The 20,358-nt window shown below is 41.2% G+C and overlaps 1 protein-coding gene across 1 annotated transcript; it reads right to left on the minus strand.

Moving 5' to 3' along the window:
* Positions 1 to 8,557: 8,557 nt before the first annotated feature.
* Positions 8,558 to 8,911, minus strand: LOC121796844. The gene has a single exon (XM_042195619.1). It carries the CDS (start codon positions 8,909 to 8,911, stop codon positions 8,558 to 8,560), a length of 354 nt encoding a protein of 117 aa, XP_042051553.1.
* Between the last annotated feature and the right edge of the window lie 11,447 nt (positions 8,912 to 20,358).

Consider the following 20,358-nt stretch of genomic DNA (forward strand, 5'->3'; position numbering starts at 1 on the left):
TCTTTTTTGTAAACAAGTGCCTAATAGCTGCATGGTCAGTGTAAACAATGGTCTTAGTCTAAATAATGGTCTTAGTCCCAACAAGATAAGCTCTAAATTTATCAAAAGAATAGATTATAGCAAGCATCTCACTTTCTGTGGTCGTATAATTAGCTTGTGCAGAATATAAAGTTCTACTAGCATAATAAATTACTCTAAAAATTTGATCTCTCTTCCGCCCCAAGACGGAACTAACGACAATGTCGCTTGCATCACACATGATTTCAAATGGTTGGCTCCAATCGAGGGTGACGAGAATGGGAGCACTTATTAAAGCTTTCTTCAACTCCTCAAAAGCCTGCAAACAATCAGAAGTAAAATTAAATTTCACATTTTTTTCAAGTAATTTACAAAGAGGCTTAGAGATTTTCGAGAAATCCTTGATGAATCTTCTGTAGAACCCTGCATGCCCCAAGAAGCTTCTCACGGCCTTCTCGTTGGATTGGGGCGACAGTCCCTCAATGGCGACAATCTTAGCCCTATCAACTTCTATCCCTGCAGAAGATACTTTGTGACCTAGAACTATACCTTCTTTCACCATAAAGTGACATTTCTCCCAATTAAGAACAAGGTTAGTTTCTACACATCTCTACAAAACCTTGGCCAAATTGTCAAGACAATGATCATAAGACTTTCCAAAAATAGAAAAATCATCCATAAAGACCTCCATGAAATTCTCAATCAATCATGAAAAATGGCCATCATGCATCTTTGGAATGTAGCGGGAGAATTACATAGGCCAAAAAACATTTTCCTATAAGCATATATCCCATAAGGGCAAGTAAAAGCAGACTTATGTTGATCCTCGGGAGCAATTGCAATTTGATTATAACCAGAATAACCATCTAAGAAATAGTAGTAACCCTAAACCCTAATCTATCAAACATTTGATCAATAAAAGGCAAGGGGAAGTGATCTTTCCTAGTGGCTGCATTTAACATCCTATAATCAATGCAAACTCTCCAACTTGTGGCTACTCTCGTGGCAATCATCTCACCATCCTTTCCGGGCACTACGGTCATCCCTCATTTCTTAGCTATCACTTGTGTAGTACTCACCCATTCACTATCTGATATGGCATAGATAATCACTGCGTCTAGCAACTTGATTACTTCTTTCCTCACTACATCTTGCATGATAGGATTAAGTCTACGTTGGTTTTGCACACGAGGCTTATGCCCATCTTCAAGTAAAATCCTATGCATGCATGTGGTTGGGCTAATCCCTTTCAAATCACCAATAGGCCATCCTATAGAAGACCTATACTTGTTTAGCACACACAACAACTTTTCACATTCTTTCTCACTCAAGGCAGCGGACACGACTACAGGGTACATGTTATCTGGCCCTAGAAATGCATACCTGAGGTATTATGGGAGTGGCTTCAATTCCACCTTAGGTGGTCCTTGTGGTTTTCCTAATGCTTTCCTCCTCTCTTTCTCCTCTTTGGGGGCGCGCAAAAGCAAAAATGTGTTCCCCTTTTGAGGGATTTTCTCGGGAAGAACCTCGAGTTCTGCAATCATAGCACACACATTAGCATCACAAGTAGATGAATCGGAAGCAGGAGTAAAAGAATTTATAAGAAAAGATTCTAAAGGGTCCTGAGTTTGGTGGAATGTGACTTTCACTTCCCCCACACAATTCGTGACAACTTGGATGACGCTACACTTTTGATAGCCTTCTGCTCCTTCCTTCCCATGGAATTTCAAAGCTTCATAGATGTTGAAGGTGATACTTTCATTATGCAAACGCAGCATTAGCTCCCCTTTCTATACATCTATCATGGCTCCCCCGGTGGCTAGAAATGGTCTTCCAAGTATCAACGGCACTTTCTTATCCTCCTGTATGTCCAAGACAGAAAAGTCAGCGGGAAAAATGAATTCTCCTACTTTTACTAAAACATATTCTACAATCTCCCTTGGTGTTGTTGTACTTCTGTCTGCCATTTGCAAGACAAAGGCAATAAATTAATACTAGATCCAAGATTACCAATGCTTTACCTTCTACATTATTTCCCAAAACACAAGATAATGTAAAACTCCCTGGATCTTTGTGTTTGGTAGGTAATCCCTTCTGAATTATGGCACTGCAATTCTCTATTAGACCCACTGTTTCGTATTTCCCCCACTTTCTTTTCTTAGTTACCACATATTTTAAGAACTTGGCGTAGTTGGCCATTTGGTGCAGTGCCTCCACTAGTGGAATGTTAATGTGGACTTTGCTCATGACCTCCAAGAACTTGGAAAACTGGGCGTCTAGCTTTTTGCCCTTCAACCGTTGAGGGTACAGAATAGTGGCAGTGCTGGGCAACTGATGATCTGGGGACTGACGCTCCGGTCGCGGATTGCTGCAAAGAGGTGCAGCGGTCGCTGGCGATGGCTCTGCATCTGTTTCTGAATTGGGCTCGGCTGGCTGAGCAACTTCCGGTGGACCGCTGTGAAAGCGTGCGGCGGGCCGCTGGGTTTGATCAGCGGTTGGTGTGAGATCAGCAGCGGGCCCTCCTTCATTCCTTCCCCTGCCTAAATCTGATGCTTGTGGAGGCTGGTATGTGGTTCCGCTACGAAGCTGTACGGCGTGACACTTTCCCTTTGGATTGATCTCCGGCAAACTAGGAAGCATCCCAGGAGTATGCTTGCTTCCTATGGCAGTGGCCAGAACCCCCATATTGAATTCCAACTCTCCTACTTGTGAGGCAAGACTTGCCAATCCTTGCTCTAATAGGCTGGTGTTTCTTTCCAAATTGATCAACCTCTTATTTGTCACCTTCCTATGCTCCTGAACCTCGATGATGCAGATGTCTAACAGTTCCTCCCATTTGGAGCGGGGCTGCTCCTCCATACCTGCACATATTTCAGAATTTTCATTAGTATAATAATCATGTGCATCGTATGAATAATCAAAGTAGTCTGGGTCGTAATATGATCCCCCTTGGTCGGGACTATAACACTCTTCGTAATACCTTCTTTGCTGCTCATCATTGTAACAATATGGACTCTCCATGCCTGTGACGAAATCCATTAAAACAGAAAGAAAATAAAAAATAAAATGAAAGCAATAAAATCCAAAGTAGTAATATTGTCTGTTTGAAGATATCAATCACAAAGTGAATGTAGTCCCTGGAAACAGCGCCAAAAACTTAGTGCACTTTTTATTAGCACTATATACACCTGCAAGAATACAGAGTAAGAATAGTATAGCTAAAGGTCAGTACCATGATATCGATCACGGGGAAAATAATCATAGACTGGCTACCCTCTACTACTACTCAATTACTATTTGGAATACCAAAAGATTTGAAGAATTTTTGAAAACAAAGAACAATTTGAAAGCAAATAAACAACTAATTGCAAATAAATCATGGAGATAAAAGTATAGAGCTAAGGGAATTCCTTGGATGTGCGTTCACAGTCATGGTTATACCAATTCCAACTACAATACCCTAGCACAGTTCTTACTTTGATAGAAAGAGTCACCTAGTTTATGCTCATGCGATGCAAATGTTGGTTACAAACATTAGAGTTGTCAATCCTAAACACGTAACTCCTAAAAGCTCCTAAGACCCTTGAAAAGTCCTCACCCTCAATTAACAGTGTCGTTTTAAAGGAAGCTAATTGTAGTGTCTATTAAGTGGATCCAACTCGCCAACCTCCTCTCACGATTATGTAGCAAGTTATATTAATTCATCACAGAATGTGTCACTCAAACGTGAAGCATTTTCCAACAACTTAAGGAAGAAACAAAGTAAGAACAAAACGGATATTAAATAGAAAAGGAATTGTATAACCAAAGTCGTTACTAACACATCCCTAGAATCCTATGAATTTAGTTACACATAGTAGAATAATCTAAAAACATAGATTGAAGGGAAAACAATTGGAACATAAAACTAAAGCAAATAAAACCCAAAGGTTGAATCCTTGTAGCTTTGATGCTCTTGAATCCTTCTTCAACTCCTTGCACAATGAAGCACTCTAACTTTTAATCTCTAGAAAATATGTTGCAAAAAGAGGATCCTTTCGATGAAGCTTGAGGGGCTATTTATAGGGGAGAAATCGTCTTTTATCAAATAAGGAAAAGGGTTGCAAAATATGGTAAATCTTGGAGAGAAATTCAGGCAAATCTGCTCGGGCGCTCTTTTGTGGCGGACCGCCGCACATTGGCCAGCGGTCGCCATGCATTGCTCCGAGGCTTCTGACCCTTGGGTGGCGGTTGCCATGCATTTCCCGGCGGTCGCTGGACGTGTCTTCATTCTATGCACAAATTTTCCGAAACGGACCGCTATAGATATGGCGGTCGCTGAGCGCCGACGGTCGCCGATAATGTTGCGGCGGTAGCTGGTCGCTCCCAGAAACTACAGATTTCCTACTTCGCGGTTTGATTCCCCTTTTAAGCTCAAATATGCACATTTCTCACAACTTTAACATTTTAAACGGACCAAATAATGGCCTTAAAACCGTGCAAAATCCGAGCGTATCAGCAATCCTTTCTGAATTATAGCTCAACAATTCTCTGTTACGCCCACTGTCTCGTGTTTCCCGCACTTTCTCTTCTTGGCCACCACATCCTTCAAGAACATGGCATAGTTGGGCATTTGTTGTAGTGCTTCCACTAATGGTATGTTGATGTGGACCTTGCTCATGGCTTCCAAGAACTTGGCAAACTGGGTGTCTAGCTTCTTGCTCCTCAATCGCTAGGGGTACGGAATGGTGGCTGTACTGGGGAGCTATGGGTCTAGGGACTGAACATCGGGTAGCGGACCGCTGCGAAGTGGTGCAGCGGCCGCTGGCGACGGCTCTGCATCAGTGCCTGATTCGGGCTCGGCTGGTTGGGAAGTCTCCGGCGGTGGAAATATACAACGGGCCGCTGGATTTGATCAGCGACTGGCATTGGAGCAGTTGGTTCCTTTTCTCTTTCTTTTCATCCCCTGCCTAAATCCGCTGCTTGTGGAGGCTCGTATGTGGTACCACTGCGTAGTTGCACGGCATGGCAGTTCCCTTTTGAATTGATCTCCGTATTGCAGTGGCCAAAACTCACATGTTAAATTCTTATTCCCCCACTTGTGTGGCTAGACTCGCCAATTCTTGCTCCAAAAGGCTGGTGTCTCTTTCCAAATTGATCAACCTCTAATTAGTCACCTTCCTATTTTCCTGAACCTCGATGATGCAGATTTCTAGCAGCTCCTCCCATTTTGAGCGGGGTTTCTTCTCCATACCTGCACATGTTTAAGAATTTTCATTAGCATAATGATCTTGTGCATCGTATGAAAAATCAAAGCATTCTGGGTCACAATACGATCTCCCTTCGTCAGGGCTATAGCAATCTTCGTAGTACCCTCCTTGCTGCTTATCACTGTAACTGTATGGACTCTTCATTCCTGTGGAGAAATCCATTAGACTAAAAAAATAAAAATAAAAGTAGTAAAATCCAAAGTAGCAAATTCATTCGTTTGAAGATATCAATCACTAAAGTGAATATATTCCCCGGCAACGGCGCCAAAAACTTGATGACTTTTTATTAGCACTATATAAACCTGCAAGTATACAGAGTATATATAGTATAGCTAAAGGTCGGTACCGGATATCAAACATAGGGAAAATAATCACAGATTGGCTACCTTCTACAAAGCTTCGTTCACTATTTGGAAAACCGAAAGTTTTGGAGATTTTAAAAACTAAAAACAACTTGAAAGCAAATAAACAACTAACTGCAAATAATTAAAGAGGTAAAATATGAGAGATAAGAGAATTCCAGAATTCCAGGGATGTGCGTTCACAGTTATGGTTATACAAATTCCAACTACAATACCCTAGCACAGTTTATACTTTGATAGAATGAGTCACATAAGTTTTGCCCATGCGGCATAAGCGTAGATTACTAACACTAAGTTTGTCAATCCTAGATTCGTAACTTCTAAAAGCACCTAAGACCCTTGAAAAGTCCCCAGTCTCAATCAACAGTGCCATTTTAAGGGAAGCTAATTGTAGTGTCTACTAAGTGGATCTAACTCGCAAACCTCCTCTCACGATTATGTAGCAAGTTATATTAAATAATCACCGAATTTGTCACTCAAACGTGAAGTATTACAGAACAACTTAGGGAAGAAACGAAGTAAAAATAAAACGGATATTAAATAGAAAATGAAATTGTATAACCAAAGTCATCACTAACACATCCCTATAATCCTATGAATTTAGTTACACATAATTGAATAGTCTAAAAACATAGAATGAAGGGAAAACAAAGTGAACATAAGTACTAAAGTAATAAAACCCAAAGGTTGAATCCTTGTAGCCTTGATCTTCTCTTGATTGCTTCTTTAACCTCTTGCACAATGAAGAACTCTCTCAAATTTATGATCTAGAACTATACGGCAAAAAGAGGATCCCAACGAAGTGGTTTGAGGGGGTATATATAGAGGAAAAATCGAGCAGCAACAAATAAGGTAAAAGATGGCTAAGTTTGGTAAATCTTGGGGAGAAAGTAGGTCAATTCTGTGCGCCGCGTTTTCCCAGCGGGCCGCTGCACCTTGGCCAGCGGTCGCTGCATGTTGATCTGTAGCCTCTGACTCTTGGATAGCAGTAATCCCGTAGCTTCGGAAACTCTTCGAGCGGTCGCTGCTCATTCCCCAGCGGTTGCTGGTCGAGTTCTTCGTTTCAGCACAACTTTCTCCGGAGCAGAACGCTACTGGCTCAACGATCGCTGTATGAGTTGTAGTGGACCGCTGGGCATCCCAAAAACACTAGATTTCCAACTTTGGCTTTTTGCTGTGTTTTTAGGCTCAAATATGCATATTTCTCACAAAACACGTCAAAATACCAAAATTGAGAAACTATGCAAAATATTGACGTGAATTGTGATTTTGACAATAAAAACAGACCAAATAAAAGCCTTAAAACAGTGGAAAATCCGAGCGTTTCCAACTCCCCCAAACTTACATTATTGTTTGTCCTCAAACAAAACAATAAAGACACAAAAATAGACGCATGGAAAAGATAGACTAAGCATAAATTAACGAAATCAAATCATGCAAGGCTTATTAGTGCACTTTCATTACTACCTAGTAGAATCTATGAGAAGTGATTCTTTCTGTCACTCTCAAAGTTTATAAAGGTAATGTGTATAAGCACTCAAATCATGCATCATGCAAAGTTTACCATATGCTTGCTCAAAGTCTAATCCCTCCTCTGCTAGATGTGATTAAGCATCTTAAGTCCGAAAGGTCTTTATTTTTTGCTGTAAGTAGGCTCTTTGGTAGGTGAGGAATATTTGGCTAAAAAGTGACCCAAACATAAAAATATCACAAGTAGAGTTAAAATGGCTCCACTTTTCTAAAAACCAAGACACTTTCAACACTTTATTTTTCTCCTTCAACACACATTCCAAACCTTAGATTTTTCTTTTCTTTTCACAACCTTTCTTTCTTTTTTTTTCTTTTCTTTTCTTTTTCTTCTCAAAAGCATCATTTCTAGACCAAGGACACATTTTGAATTTTTGTATTTCACAACTTGCACTTTTCTACATTTAAGCACACAACTTTTATAACTTTCCTCCTTATCTCTCCAATTCCTTTACAAAAGATAATAAAAACCAAACTAACCCAAGGAATTGTCCCCATTTATTTGGCTTCCAAAGAATAGGCTTAAAGGCTCAAAATTTGGCTCCAAATGGATATAATGGAAAGGGTCGAAAATATGGGAATAAAAGTAGCTAAGAAAAGATGGCCTAACATCCTCCTAAATCAACTTAAACACTATGTAAACTTAGGCAAACTAGGAGCAAGTTCTAGAAACATATACATGAATACAGATAAATCACACAAGAACGAAATTAAGGCTCAAATCTCACAAGGTATAAGCATGATTCAAGGCGAACAGGCAATTCACTAAATATGCACCTTTTCACCCAAGCATCATATCAAAACGTCAAGCCATACTTAATTAAAGATGAAAATAACTTTATATCATTGGCAACTCGGTCTAGTGTGTCCCTAAGCATGCTTGTTTCTAAGTTCTTCATGCTATGTTCATGACATGGATTCACCTTCGAGTTTTTAAAACAAAAACTTAAACTAAAAACCTAAAACAAAAACCTAAACTCACGGGCCACCACTTCATCCCCCCAAACTTATTTACAACAAAGTGTAAAATAAGTTTGTAGAGTCGGTAGGGACGTGAGTAAACTACTAAAAGAAAACATACCTTGAAAAATTTCACGTAGAGGTTGGACGGGGTGAAAATTAGAAAAATCACGCTGGAAACTGCAATTTGGCAATGGTCGGTGGGTGTCCACCAGTGGTCGCTGCGATGAGTCAGAACCTTTCCAGAAGGTGGCCAGCGGGCCGCTGCGGACACTGCAGCGGTCATTGGCGAGAGTCCAGAAACCAACGAAAATTTTCATTCAACACAAAAATGAAAATTAAACCATAAAGTACTCAAAAACTTAAGAAAAATTGTAATAAATGGTTGGGTTGTCTCCCAACTAGCGCTCTTTTATAGTCATTAGCTTGACTTTACCCCTTTTATTCCATGGGTGGTTCTTCTAGTTCCACTTCCTCCTCCATCACCTTGTCCATGCTATAGTATTTCTTCACACGGTGACCATTGGATTGAAACAACGTCGTATCCGGAGCTAGCAACTCAACCGTCCCACTATCATAGATTTTATTGATCATGTAGGGGCCGGTCCATTTGGACTTCAACTTTCCAGGGAAAGGAGAGAGTCTCGAATTGTGCAACAAAACTACATCCCCCAAGGTGAGCTCCCGTGGACTAATCATCTTATCATGGTAGACCTTAATCCTCTCTTTGTAAGTAGACGAGCTATCATAAGCTTCCATTCGAAACGCGTCCATCTCATTGAGAAAAAGACGCATTTCTTCACCGGCCTTTTGGAAGTCTTTATTCAACTTTTTGACCGCCCAATAGGACCTATACTCCAACTCAAAAGGCAAATGGCATGATTTTTCAAAAAGTAATTAATAAGGAGACATACCTATAGAAGATTTGTATGCGGTACGATATGCCCACAATGCATAATCTAAACGGAGTGCCCAATCCTTTCTATTAGTGCTCACTATTTTCTGTAGAACGGACTTGATATCCCTATTTGCAAGCTCGGTCTGCCCATTGGCTTGGGGGTGGTAAGGCGAGATGACTCTATGCTTATGTAAAACTCGAGTTCACTACGGTATGGATGACATAACTTTTATCAACTATTTTTGGCGTGTGTCCACTGAGTATATTAAGTACTCAGCCCTGGATGTGTTTGCCCTATGTGCAGGTTGAGTGGTGATGTTGCGGCGGATGTTGATACGAGCCTTAAGGATTTCCGGATGTGTCGTGTCATCATACATGGGCGTCATCTTATGAGTCTCTCTAGATACCTTATTTCTGCTGCCTTGTTTGGAATTATTTTTCTAAAAGTCTTTCGTTTTACTCCATACTGTTTTTATGACATTAAACACCTTGAGACATTAATCCGCTGCTTAACTATTTAATAGATTAAAATATTTCTTTTGAAGTTTAGTTGAGTTTCGTGTTAAACGTTGCATTTTATTGTTTCCTCATTTCTTCCCCGGTTCTTAGTTCCTTCCCCTAGTCACGATTTCCCCGTCCTCACTATCCCTAGTAAGGGCAGTCGTGACAGAGTGGTATCAGATCTTCGTTCTTTCGCTCTGGTCCGAGAGTCTTCTTTCAGATTCAGTCTAGATTGGTACCCCTAGACTAAAAGTGTCACGAAGGCTCAACATCCGAAGCATCACATTCAACCAAAAGAAAATGAGGTATGTTTTAACTTGTCGAAAGAATATGATATCGGTGATGAGATGATAAGGATGTTTTGGAAAGAGTATGCATGTGTGTGAAGGTTATGTGTGAATATGATAATGTGATGGTATTATTATGTTAGAACATGAGCATGAATAACATGATGTCATAAATATGTGTTATGTGTGAAAGTACTACGACGTAAGCATGTGAACATATGAAGCCTTAAGATGACCTCAAACTTGGTGATACGTGACAAGCTTTAGATCTATCACAAACAGCGAGATAAATTTTTTTTTTGAGAAATCTTTGTCTACTGAGGGAAATCTTCGTCTTCGCGTAGAAGGTACGAACAAAACAAACCGCACACAAGGGCGTTCAATATAGTGTCAGAATGCGACGAGCAATGAACGAGTACCGCCGCTATCAAAGAGAGGAAGGAAAAGCTCTAATAGAGGTCGTCGCCCATTTCGAAACCCTGTGGAGAGAGATCCATGGGTACTATGAGACGGCTTATGGTGGCATACGAAATCTAGTTGGGTTAATGCCAGAGAGTTGGAAGGAAGGAATGAAAGCGATGGCTAGTCATTTCACTTGGCACGAACTGAGAAGTAACGAGATGGACGGTGACATGAACGGCTTCCTGAAGGCCGTGTATTGTGCTCTAGTCGATTCTCGTGATGAGCTACCACCATCGGCGAACGAGGAAAAAGATGAGGTAGAATATGAGGACAAACACATGGTCGAGGTTGGACCTGTGGCGGGAGGTGAAGACAGAGCAAGAGTAGGAATGGTTCCGGGCTTCGAGGGCGACTATGTATGGAATTTCCATGAACCGACGAACCTGCATAATCTCTGCATTGCAAGCAACCACGATGATCAAAAAAGGGCGTCCGGCGTATCTTGTATACTTGAATGGAGAGGAGAAGAAGGACTTGAAGGTGGAAGACGTGGCAGTAGTACGAGATTTTCCCGACGTGTTCCCCGAAGCTTTGCCTGGACCGCCGCCTGACAGGCAAGTGGAGTTTACCATTGACATGGAACCTGGATCTGCGCCAGTATCGAAAGCACTATACCGAATGGCTCCTAAGGAGTTGGCAGAATTGAAGATTCAGTTGCAGAACTACTAGATTTGGGATTCATTCGACCTAGTGTGTCACCGTGGGGAGCGCCTATTTTATTCGTGAAGAAGAAGGATGTGACGATGAGGATGTGCATCGATTACCGTGAGCTCAACAAGTTGACCTTGAAGAATAAGTACCCTCTGCCAAGAATTGATGACCTTATTGACCAACTTCGAGGAGCTGGAGTATTTTCAAAAATGGACTTGAGGTCGGGATATCAATAAAGGTCCGACGAGAGGATGTGCCTAAGACTGCTTTTCGCACTCGTTATGGCCATTATGAGTTTGTCGTGATTCCTTTTGGACTGACTAACGCCACGACAGTTTTCATGGACTTGATAAACTGAGTTTTCTACTAGTATCTCGACAAATTTGTGCTAGTCTTCATCGATGGTATGTTGGAATACTCGAAGAACGAGGAGGAGCATGGATGGCACCTGCGAACCGTGTTGGAAACATTGCGGAAGGAAAAGCTGTAGGCCAAGTTTAGTAAGTGTGAGTTTTGGCTGACTATAGTGAACTTTCTTGGTCATATAGTGACGGCTGATGGAATTCAAGTGGACCTAGCGAAGGTCGAGGCTTTGCAAAACTGGAAATCACCGAAAATGCCGAGCAAAATTCGCAGTTTCTTGGGATTGCGGGTTACTGCCGACACTTCATCGAGGGTTTCTATAAAATTGCGAGATCGATGACACAACTGTTGAAGAAGGGAGTCAAAGTGGATTGGACACCTGAATGCGAGGCGAGTTTCCAACTGTTGAAAGAGAAATTGACTACAACACCTGTTCTAGCAGTGTCGGAAACCGACAAGGACTTCGCCGTCTATACTGACGCGTCGAAAGTGGAACTAGGATGCGTGTTGATGTAAGATGGGAAGGTGATAGCGTATGCCTCCCGACAATTGATGCCGAATGAGCTGAACTTCCCGACTCATGACTTGGAGCCAGCAGCAGTAGTGCACGCACTAAAGATTTGGAGACATCATCTCTATGGAGTGAGATGTGAGATTTATACGGATCACCAGAGTCTCAAGTACTTCTTCGAGCAGAAGGAGCTGAACATGCGACAACGACGTTGGCTGGAGATCGTGAAGGATTATGACTGCGGTATTCACTATCACCTGGGCAAGGCGAACGTGGTAGTTGATGCTTTGAGTAGGAAGAACCAACCTCAACTGGCTTCTTTTCTAACTCAAGTGGAAGCGTTGATCCGTGAGTTCGATAGGATGCAATTGGAAATAGTGAAAGCGCCCGAGACAGTAGGAGGAAGAATAGCGACGCTAGTAATTGAGCCAGACTTAAGAACCAAATCATAGAAGCTCAACTGCGTGATGAGAAGTTAGAAGAGACACGTGCGCAGGTGAGGACCGAGAAATACGACCACTTTCGTGAAGAAGCGAACAATGCTTTGACATTCGATGGACGATTGTGTGTGCCGAACGACGAGGCGCTGAAAGATGAGATTTTGAGTGAAGCACACGACACGCCTTACACCGCTCACCCTGGAAGCACGAAGATGTATCGAGATTTGAAGCAACATTTTTGGTGGAATGGAATGAAAGGGGACGTAGCATCGTTTGTGGAACGATGTCTAGCATGTCAACAAGTGAAGGCCTTACACCAACGACCATATGGGAAATTGCAATCGCTCGATATTCCCAAATGGAAGTGGGATCATTTGGCTATGGACTTCGTGACGGGTTTACCAAAGTCACAGAAGGGGAATACTGCGATTTGGGTGATCATCGATCGACTCACTAAAAGTGCGCATTTCTTACCGATTAGAATTACATACGGATCGGACAAGTTAGCTAAGCTATACGTGAGTGAGATTGTACGTTTGCATGGAGTGCCAAAGACCATTGTGTCCGATCGCGATACGAAGTTCACGTCAAAATGTTGGATGAGTTTGCAACAGGAGCTAGGCACGAAGTTGAACTTTAACACTGCTTATCACCCGCAATCTGACGGACAGTCGGAAAGGATGATTCAAAAACTTGAAGACATGCTGCGAACCGTTGTCCAAGACCGAGGGGAAAGTTTGGAAACTGTTCTGCCATTGGTTGAATTCGCCTACAACAATAGTTATCAAGCAACTATTAACATGGCACCGTATGAAGCCCTGTATGGTAGGAAGTGTCGATCCCCACTATACTGGGATGAGGTTGGTGAAAGAAGGATGTTAGGACCCGACGCTATCAAGGAGATGACCGAAATTGTACATCAAATCCGTGCAAGGATCAAAGAAGCTCAAGATAGGCAGAAGTCGTATGCTGACGTGCGTCGAACGGAAATCAAATTCAATTTTGGTGATAAAGTTTTCTTGAAAGTATCCCCGACGAGAGGAGTTGTGAGGTTTGGAGTGAAGGGCAAATTGAAACCACGTTTTGTAGGGTCGTACGAGATTATTGATGAAGTAGGTCCTGTAGCGTATCGCCTGGCGTTACCTCCTAGTTTTGGGAATGTGCACAACGTGTTCCATGTGTCGTAGTTGTGCAAGTACGTGTTTGATCCCAAGCATGTGATTCATCAAGAAGAAGTTGTCCTGACCCCCGACTTGAGCTACGAGGAGAGACCCGAAGCAATCCTAGATCGAAAGGTGCAAGAGTTACGAAACAAGTCAATAGCATCAGTGAAAGTGTTGTGGAAACATTATGGTCCCGAGGGAGCCACGTGGGAGTTAGAAGATAGGATGAAAGAAAAGTACCCCGAATTGTTTTTGTGAGACGATCAAATTTCGGAACGAAATTTCTGTTAAGAGGGGAAGGATGTAGCACCCCAAAATTTGTGACCTATTTTTTGTTTTATTAATGGGGATGTCGATTGGGAAAATTCAATTATGGAATGTGATCTCTATGTGATTTAGTTAACGATTTAAAATAAGTTGTTGTGAGTTATGTGGAATAATGTGATTTTTTTTCCAATGTGTGAATTAATTTTCGAAATCTCCTTTCCTCACTACACGCCTATTTTGTTTTTAAATTGGGGAATTTATTCATTGACCTCTATATTTTTCTTCCACCAATTTTAATTGTTTTATTTAAGTGTGGGATTAATCCTTGAATATAAAAAGATAATCCCCACATTCACACGCCTCCTCCCTCTCCTCCCACACGCTTCCTTCCCCCTCTCAAGTGCTCCAAACCAATTCTTCACAAATTCTTCATTCTTGCTTTGATTTGGAGTTGGAAACTCAAAGATCCGTTGAAGAATCAAACCACTCGTCACTTCTACCGATTGTTTTTCAAGGGAAAGGTATATATTGATCCATCTTTCTCATTCTCACCGTTTAATCCATGATATTATGAACCCTCATGCATATAGTTGAGTGGAGAATGCTAAATCTAAGAATTTAATGGTTGGGAAGGAAGTTTTGTATAAGATTGTGTTTGTGTGTTGTGTATGAAAACTGTTGTGTGCGGGCAGTAGGTTCTGACGTCTGTTAGACCAATCAAACGATCTTATTTTGACACGAATTTTTAACTGGATGAACGTTTTAGATATCTTCTGTGTTGTGTCAAAATTTCAGCTTCAATTAATGACGGATGAACTTTTAACGAATTTTTCAATTGAACTGCGCAGTCCTGCCAGAAATGTGTTTCGTCCAGTGAGTTTCGTCTTTGTTTTGACTGGTCAAAAGATATGATTTTGGTGTGAAATTTTAACTGGATAAACCCTTATGTGTCTACTGTGTGGTGACCAAATTTAAGCTCTAAATGATATCGGATGGAATTTTAATGATTTTTACAAAAGACTGCGTTGTTCTACCAGTTTCATGTTTTTTGAAATAATCTTTGTTGAAAAGTTTTGTATGAAGTACATGATACATGTGTGAGTAAGGAAATTATCCTATGATGTGGTATGTGTTGCACGTTGATGTATTCTAAAGGGATCATTTTGTTTATGATGGTGAACAATTAGGATGGACAATGGGAGAAAACGATTAATGTGTTGGTAGAAAACTGATTGTGTTATATGTTTATGGTGTTGACAAGGGTTATTGTAGTACGTGAGTACGAAGAAGCAAGGGTTGCATTAAAGTTGTGAACTGTGATTTGTAAGCGAGAGAGGTGGGCTTTCTTTTTACTAGACTCTTTTACGCTTTCAAAAGTATGATTATGGTGTAATAAGGGTGGTTTAAAGTGTTGTCATGCCGTGTTTGTTTGGATGATGAGATTGTGCATGATGCCTTGTTTGTGAGTGCGCTCCATTAGGCTATAGGGATATGTTAAACGAATTCGGGTCTGAGTAGAGCCGCAAACCCTATCAGGCTAGTGTGCACAGGAGGGATCGTGAGCCGTCCTTGCTAGTCGGCCGGTCTCGTGGGCGAATAATGTAGCCACACTTTCATCGCACTATGGTAAGAGGATGTGAGTGATTGTTGTTGAGAAAGTGGAGAGATTGTTTTGACTAGCCAGTCTATGAAATGGTTTTGTGATACTCGATGATATTTCTTTTCTAAATGTAAAACTCGAGTTCACTATGGTATGGATGACATAACTTTTATCAACTATTTTTGGCGTGTGTCCACTGAGTATATTAAGTACTCAGCTCTGCATGTGTTTTCCCTATGTGCAGGTTGAGTGGTGATGTTGCGGCGGATGTTGAGTCGAGCCTTAAGGATTTTCGGATGCGTCGTGTCATCATACATAGGCGTCATCTTATGACTCTCTCTAGATACCTTATGGGCGACAAAGGCAGTGGGTTCGATTTTCCTTGTCGCCCTTGTCTCTAAGGTGACGCCCTTGTCTCTTGCCTTAAGGATTTTCCTTGTCTCTTTCATATCTGTACCAGGATCGTCACTCATATGCCCTTGGCTGATGGTCGTCGTCCAGCCCTTCCTCCCAAGTCAGTTTTACGTGTGTCCACTGCCGGCGGTGGGGAAGTCACCGGACTGCGATTAGAAGGCTGGCCTTTTAGTGAGAGAAACTAGAGAGAGGCGAGAGAATTTTCCTTGATTGATTGCTTCCAGGCACTATCTTCTTCCTTCTTTTTCTTGGCGACCCACTTCTTGTTTATGTCCGCCACTCGTGCTGCTGCCTTTGCCTTGTCCTCTTCAATTTTCTTGTGGACTTGGTCCATTTGAGTTTGAATGTTCGAGACGACAGTGGCAATTGTGGTTATTCCGGCCTCGAGGTTGTTCAACCTTGCTTCCGACCCCAATCTTGGTATCGTTGGCTTTCCTATCTTGCACTAACACCTCCAAAATCTTCATGATGTCTTGGTCATATTTCTCCTCTTTCTTGATAGGCTCAACTACTCCACATTTACTCACATTAAATCCTGCGGGGGGTTGCAAGAAATTATTATAAGAGTACGAAAGGTTAGGATGAGGCCGGTTCCCATTATAATTATTGAAATTACCGCCCCCTGGTTAGGGCAATAATTATTGTTATAGGGTCTGTTGGGGCCGCCTCCTTGTTGCACGTAGTTGACATCTTCCATAGGAGGGGTAGGAGTATCGGGCTTGATGACTGCGATGATGGAGGTTGGTGGAACCGGATCCTCTTTTCTCGATGTATCCATTTGGTTAACCCGCACTTTGAGCTCGGCCTCCTTTGCAAAGGAGCTCTCTTCGGCTTCCTCTATGGCTGCTACTCTCCTCGAGTTGTGCATTTCTTTCGACCACGCCCTGCTGTTGGTGCAGAACTCTTCAATAACCGCCATGGCATCTGGTCCTGTCTTCCGCAAGAATCCTCCATTCGCACCTGAATCCAACATAGCACAAATTTTTTCATTAAAACCATTATAAAGGATTCCTACATGATGGTCCACGGTGAATCCGTGGTTGGGGCACTTGCGGAGGAGGGCTTTGAAACGAGCAAATGCCTCGTAGATGGTCTCGTCATGGCCTTGCATGAATTGGAAGATCTCACTCTTGAGCTTTAAGATTGTGCCTGGCAGATAGTACTTGTCGAGGAAGGCAGCCACTATATCCTTCCATGTGGAGACTCGTACTGTGGGCATACACTCAAACCACTCTTTAGAATAATCAATTAAAGAAAAGGGAAATAGTCTTACCCTTATGGCATCGTCGTCGACACCATTTAATTTCATAGTGTTGGCGATTTCCACGAACTTCGAGAGGTGGCGATTTCCATCAACATCTTGACCATAGCTTGAAGCTTCTCTAGCTCTGTTCTGTCTGCCATTGATCCTTGCTCATTTCTTATTCTCCTTCAGGTCCTTACAAATACAAGATCGAGCGGTTCTAAGCTGTCCTTCCCAGAACGCGTTCGCATACACAACCAGAAAGAAACAAAAACAAAAAAAATTAACTAAAATTAAAAATAGAAAGCAATTAAAATCCAAAGTAGTAAAATTGTTCGTTTGAAGATATCAATCTCAAAGTGAATGTATTCCCCGGCAACGGCACCAAAAACTTGATGCACTTTTTATTAGCACTATAAATACCTACGTATATACAGTAGATCTAGTATAGCTAAAGGTCAGTACTGGATATCGATCACGGGGAAAACAATCACAAATTGGCTATCTTCTACTAAAACTCAATTAATATTTGGAGAACCGAAAGACTTTGGGAATTTTTTAAAATAAAGAACAATTGAAAGCAAGTAAACAACTAATTGCGGATAAATCACAGAGATAAAAGTATAGAGATAAGGGAATTCCAGGGATGTGCGTTCACAGTTATGGTCATACAAATTCCAACTACAATACCCTAGCACAGTTCTTACTTTGATAGAACGAGTCGCCTAGTTTATGCTCATGCGATGCAAATGTTGGTTACAAACATTAGGGTTGTCAATCCTAAATAAGTAACTCCTAAAAGCTCCTAAGACCCTTAAAAAGTCCTTACTCACAATTAACAGTGTCGTTTTAAAGGAAGCTAATTGTAATGTCTATTAAGTGGATGTAACTCGTCAACACCCTCTCACGATTATGTAGCAAGTTACATTAATTCATCACAGAATGTGTCACTCAAACGTGAAGCATTATCCAACAACTTAAGGAAAAAACAAAGTAAGAACAAAATGGATATTAAATAGAAAAGGAATTGTATAACCAAAGTCGTTACTAACACATCCCTAGAATCCTATGTATTTAGTTACACACGATATAATAATCTAAAAACATAGATTGAAGGGAAAACAATTGAAACATAAAACTAAAGAAAATAAAAGCCAAAGGTTGAATCCTTGTAACTCTGATGTTCTTAAATCATTCTTCAACTCCTTGCACAATGAAGTACTCTAACTTTTAATCTCTAGAAAATATGTTGCAAAAAAGAGGATACTAATGATGAAGCTTGTTGGGCTATATATAGGGGAAAAATCGCCACTTTCAAATAAGGCAAAGGGTTGCAAAATATGGTAAATTTTGGAGAGAAAGAAGGACAAATTCTGCTCGCCGCGTTTTTGTGGCGGACCGCTGCACCTTGGCCAGCGGTCGCCATGCATTGATCTGAGGCTTCTGACTCTTGGGTGGCGGTCGCCACACATTTCCCAGCGGTTGCTGGGAGTGTCTTCATTCCATGCACAGTATTCCCGGAACGGGCCGCTATAGATATAGCGACTGCTGAGAACCGGTGGTCGCCGGCAATGTTGCAGCGGTCGTTGGACGCTTCCAGAAATTCTAGATTTCCTACTTCGCGTTTTGACTCCCTTTTTAAGCTCAAATATGCACATTTCTCACAAAATATGTCAAAATACCAAAATATATAATATATGCAAATTGTGGACATGTAATGCAACTTTGTCATTCAAAACAAACCAAATAATGGCCTTAAAACCATGCAAAATCCGAGCGTATCAATGTCCAGCGACCGCTGGGTAGTGCGCAGCGACCGCTCCAAATAATCCAGAAGCTACGAGACAATTTCCAGCGACCGCTGGGATAAAGTGTAGCGACCGTTGTTCGAGAGGCAGAGGCTACAGATCAACATGCAATGACCGCTGGCCAAGGTGCAGCGGCCCGCTGGGAAAATGCGGCGCACATAATTGACCTACTTTCTCCCAAAGATTTACCAAACTTAGCCATATTTTACCTTATTTGTTGCTGCTCGATTTTTGTCTATATATACCCCCTCAAAGTTCTTCATTAGGACCTTCTTTTTGTCTTATAATTCTAGAGCATAAATTTGAGAGTTCTTCATTGTGCAAGAGGTTGAAGAAGGAATCAAGAGAAGATCAAGGTTATAAGGATTCAACCTTTGGGTTTTATTGCTTTAGTTCTTATCTTCACTTTGTTTTCCCTTCATTCTATGTGTTTAGCTTATTCAATTATGTTAAACTAAATTCATAGGATTCTAGGGATGTGTTAGTAATGACTTTGATTATACAATTCTGTTTTTTATTTAATATCCGTTTTGTTTTTACGTCGTTTCTTCCCTAAGTTGTTCTATAATACTTCATGTTTGAGTGACACATTCGGTGATGATTTAATATAACTTACTACATAATAGTGAGAGGATGTAAGCGAGTTAGATCCACTTAGTAGACACCACAATTAACTTCCCTTATGAGCTTTTAGGAGTTATGAATCTAGGATTGACAACCCTAGTGTTAGTAATCTATGCTTGTGCCGCATGGGCAAAACTTATGTGACTCGTTCTATCGAAGTATAAACTGTGCTAGGGTATTGTAGTTGGAATTTGTATAACCATAACTGTGAACGCACATCCCTAGAATTCTCTTATCTCTCATATTTTACCTCTTCAATTATTTGCAATTAGTTGTTTTATTGCTTTCAAATTGTTTTTAGTTTTCAAAATCTCCAAAACTTTCAGTTTTCCAAATAGTGAACGAAGCTTAGTAGAAGATAGCCAATCTGTGATTGTTTTCCCCGAGATCGATATCCGGAACTGACCGTTAGCCATACTATTCCTACTCTGTATACTTACTGGTATTTTTGTGCTAATAAAAAAGTGCATCAGCCCTAAGTCCACAGTTATACCCAAGATAAAAAAAAGAAATGTTTTTATAATGTTAAAGGTCACTCGGGTTCAAGTAGAGTATACTACAAAACTCACTCGCCTGAGTGAAACCTTCTGGAAGCTTGCAAAAGCTCGCAGAACATTATGTGGACCGAGTGGAAAATCCACTCGGGCCGAGTGGAACTCTCTATATTGCTCAGTCTTCGTAAAACTGACGTAACTTCATCTACTTGACTCTGATTAAGGTGTGTGAGGCACCCACGCGACGGTGTTTCAAAGAAGGAGAGAATGGTTTCCTTTGTAGATTGATTGGATTTCAATCTTTCCAGTAACACTGCTTCAAACTAAGGCCGCTGAACATCCAATTATTTTGTACCTTTTTCGACACATTGTACACAAAATGTTCAAGATACCAACATAATAAAGAAGTAGACTGATAAGGATCATTTCATGCATCGGCTTTTGGGTGATTTCACATAGTTTTTGGGAGATAATGCATGAACTTTGAGTTTAAGTGTATATGTATTGCTATTAGAT

This window comes from Salvia splendens, chromosome 3, assembly GCF_004379255.2.
Source record: "Salvia splendens isolate huo1 chromosome 3, SspV2, whole genome shotgun sequence".
Classification (NCBI taxonomy): domain Eukaryota; kingdom Viridiplantae; phylum Streptophyta; class Magnoliopsida; order Lamiales; family Lamiaceae; genus Salvia; species Salvia splendens.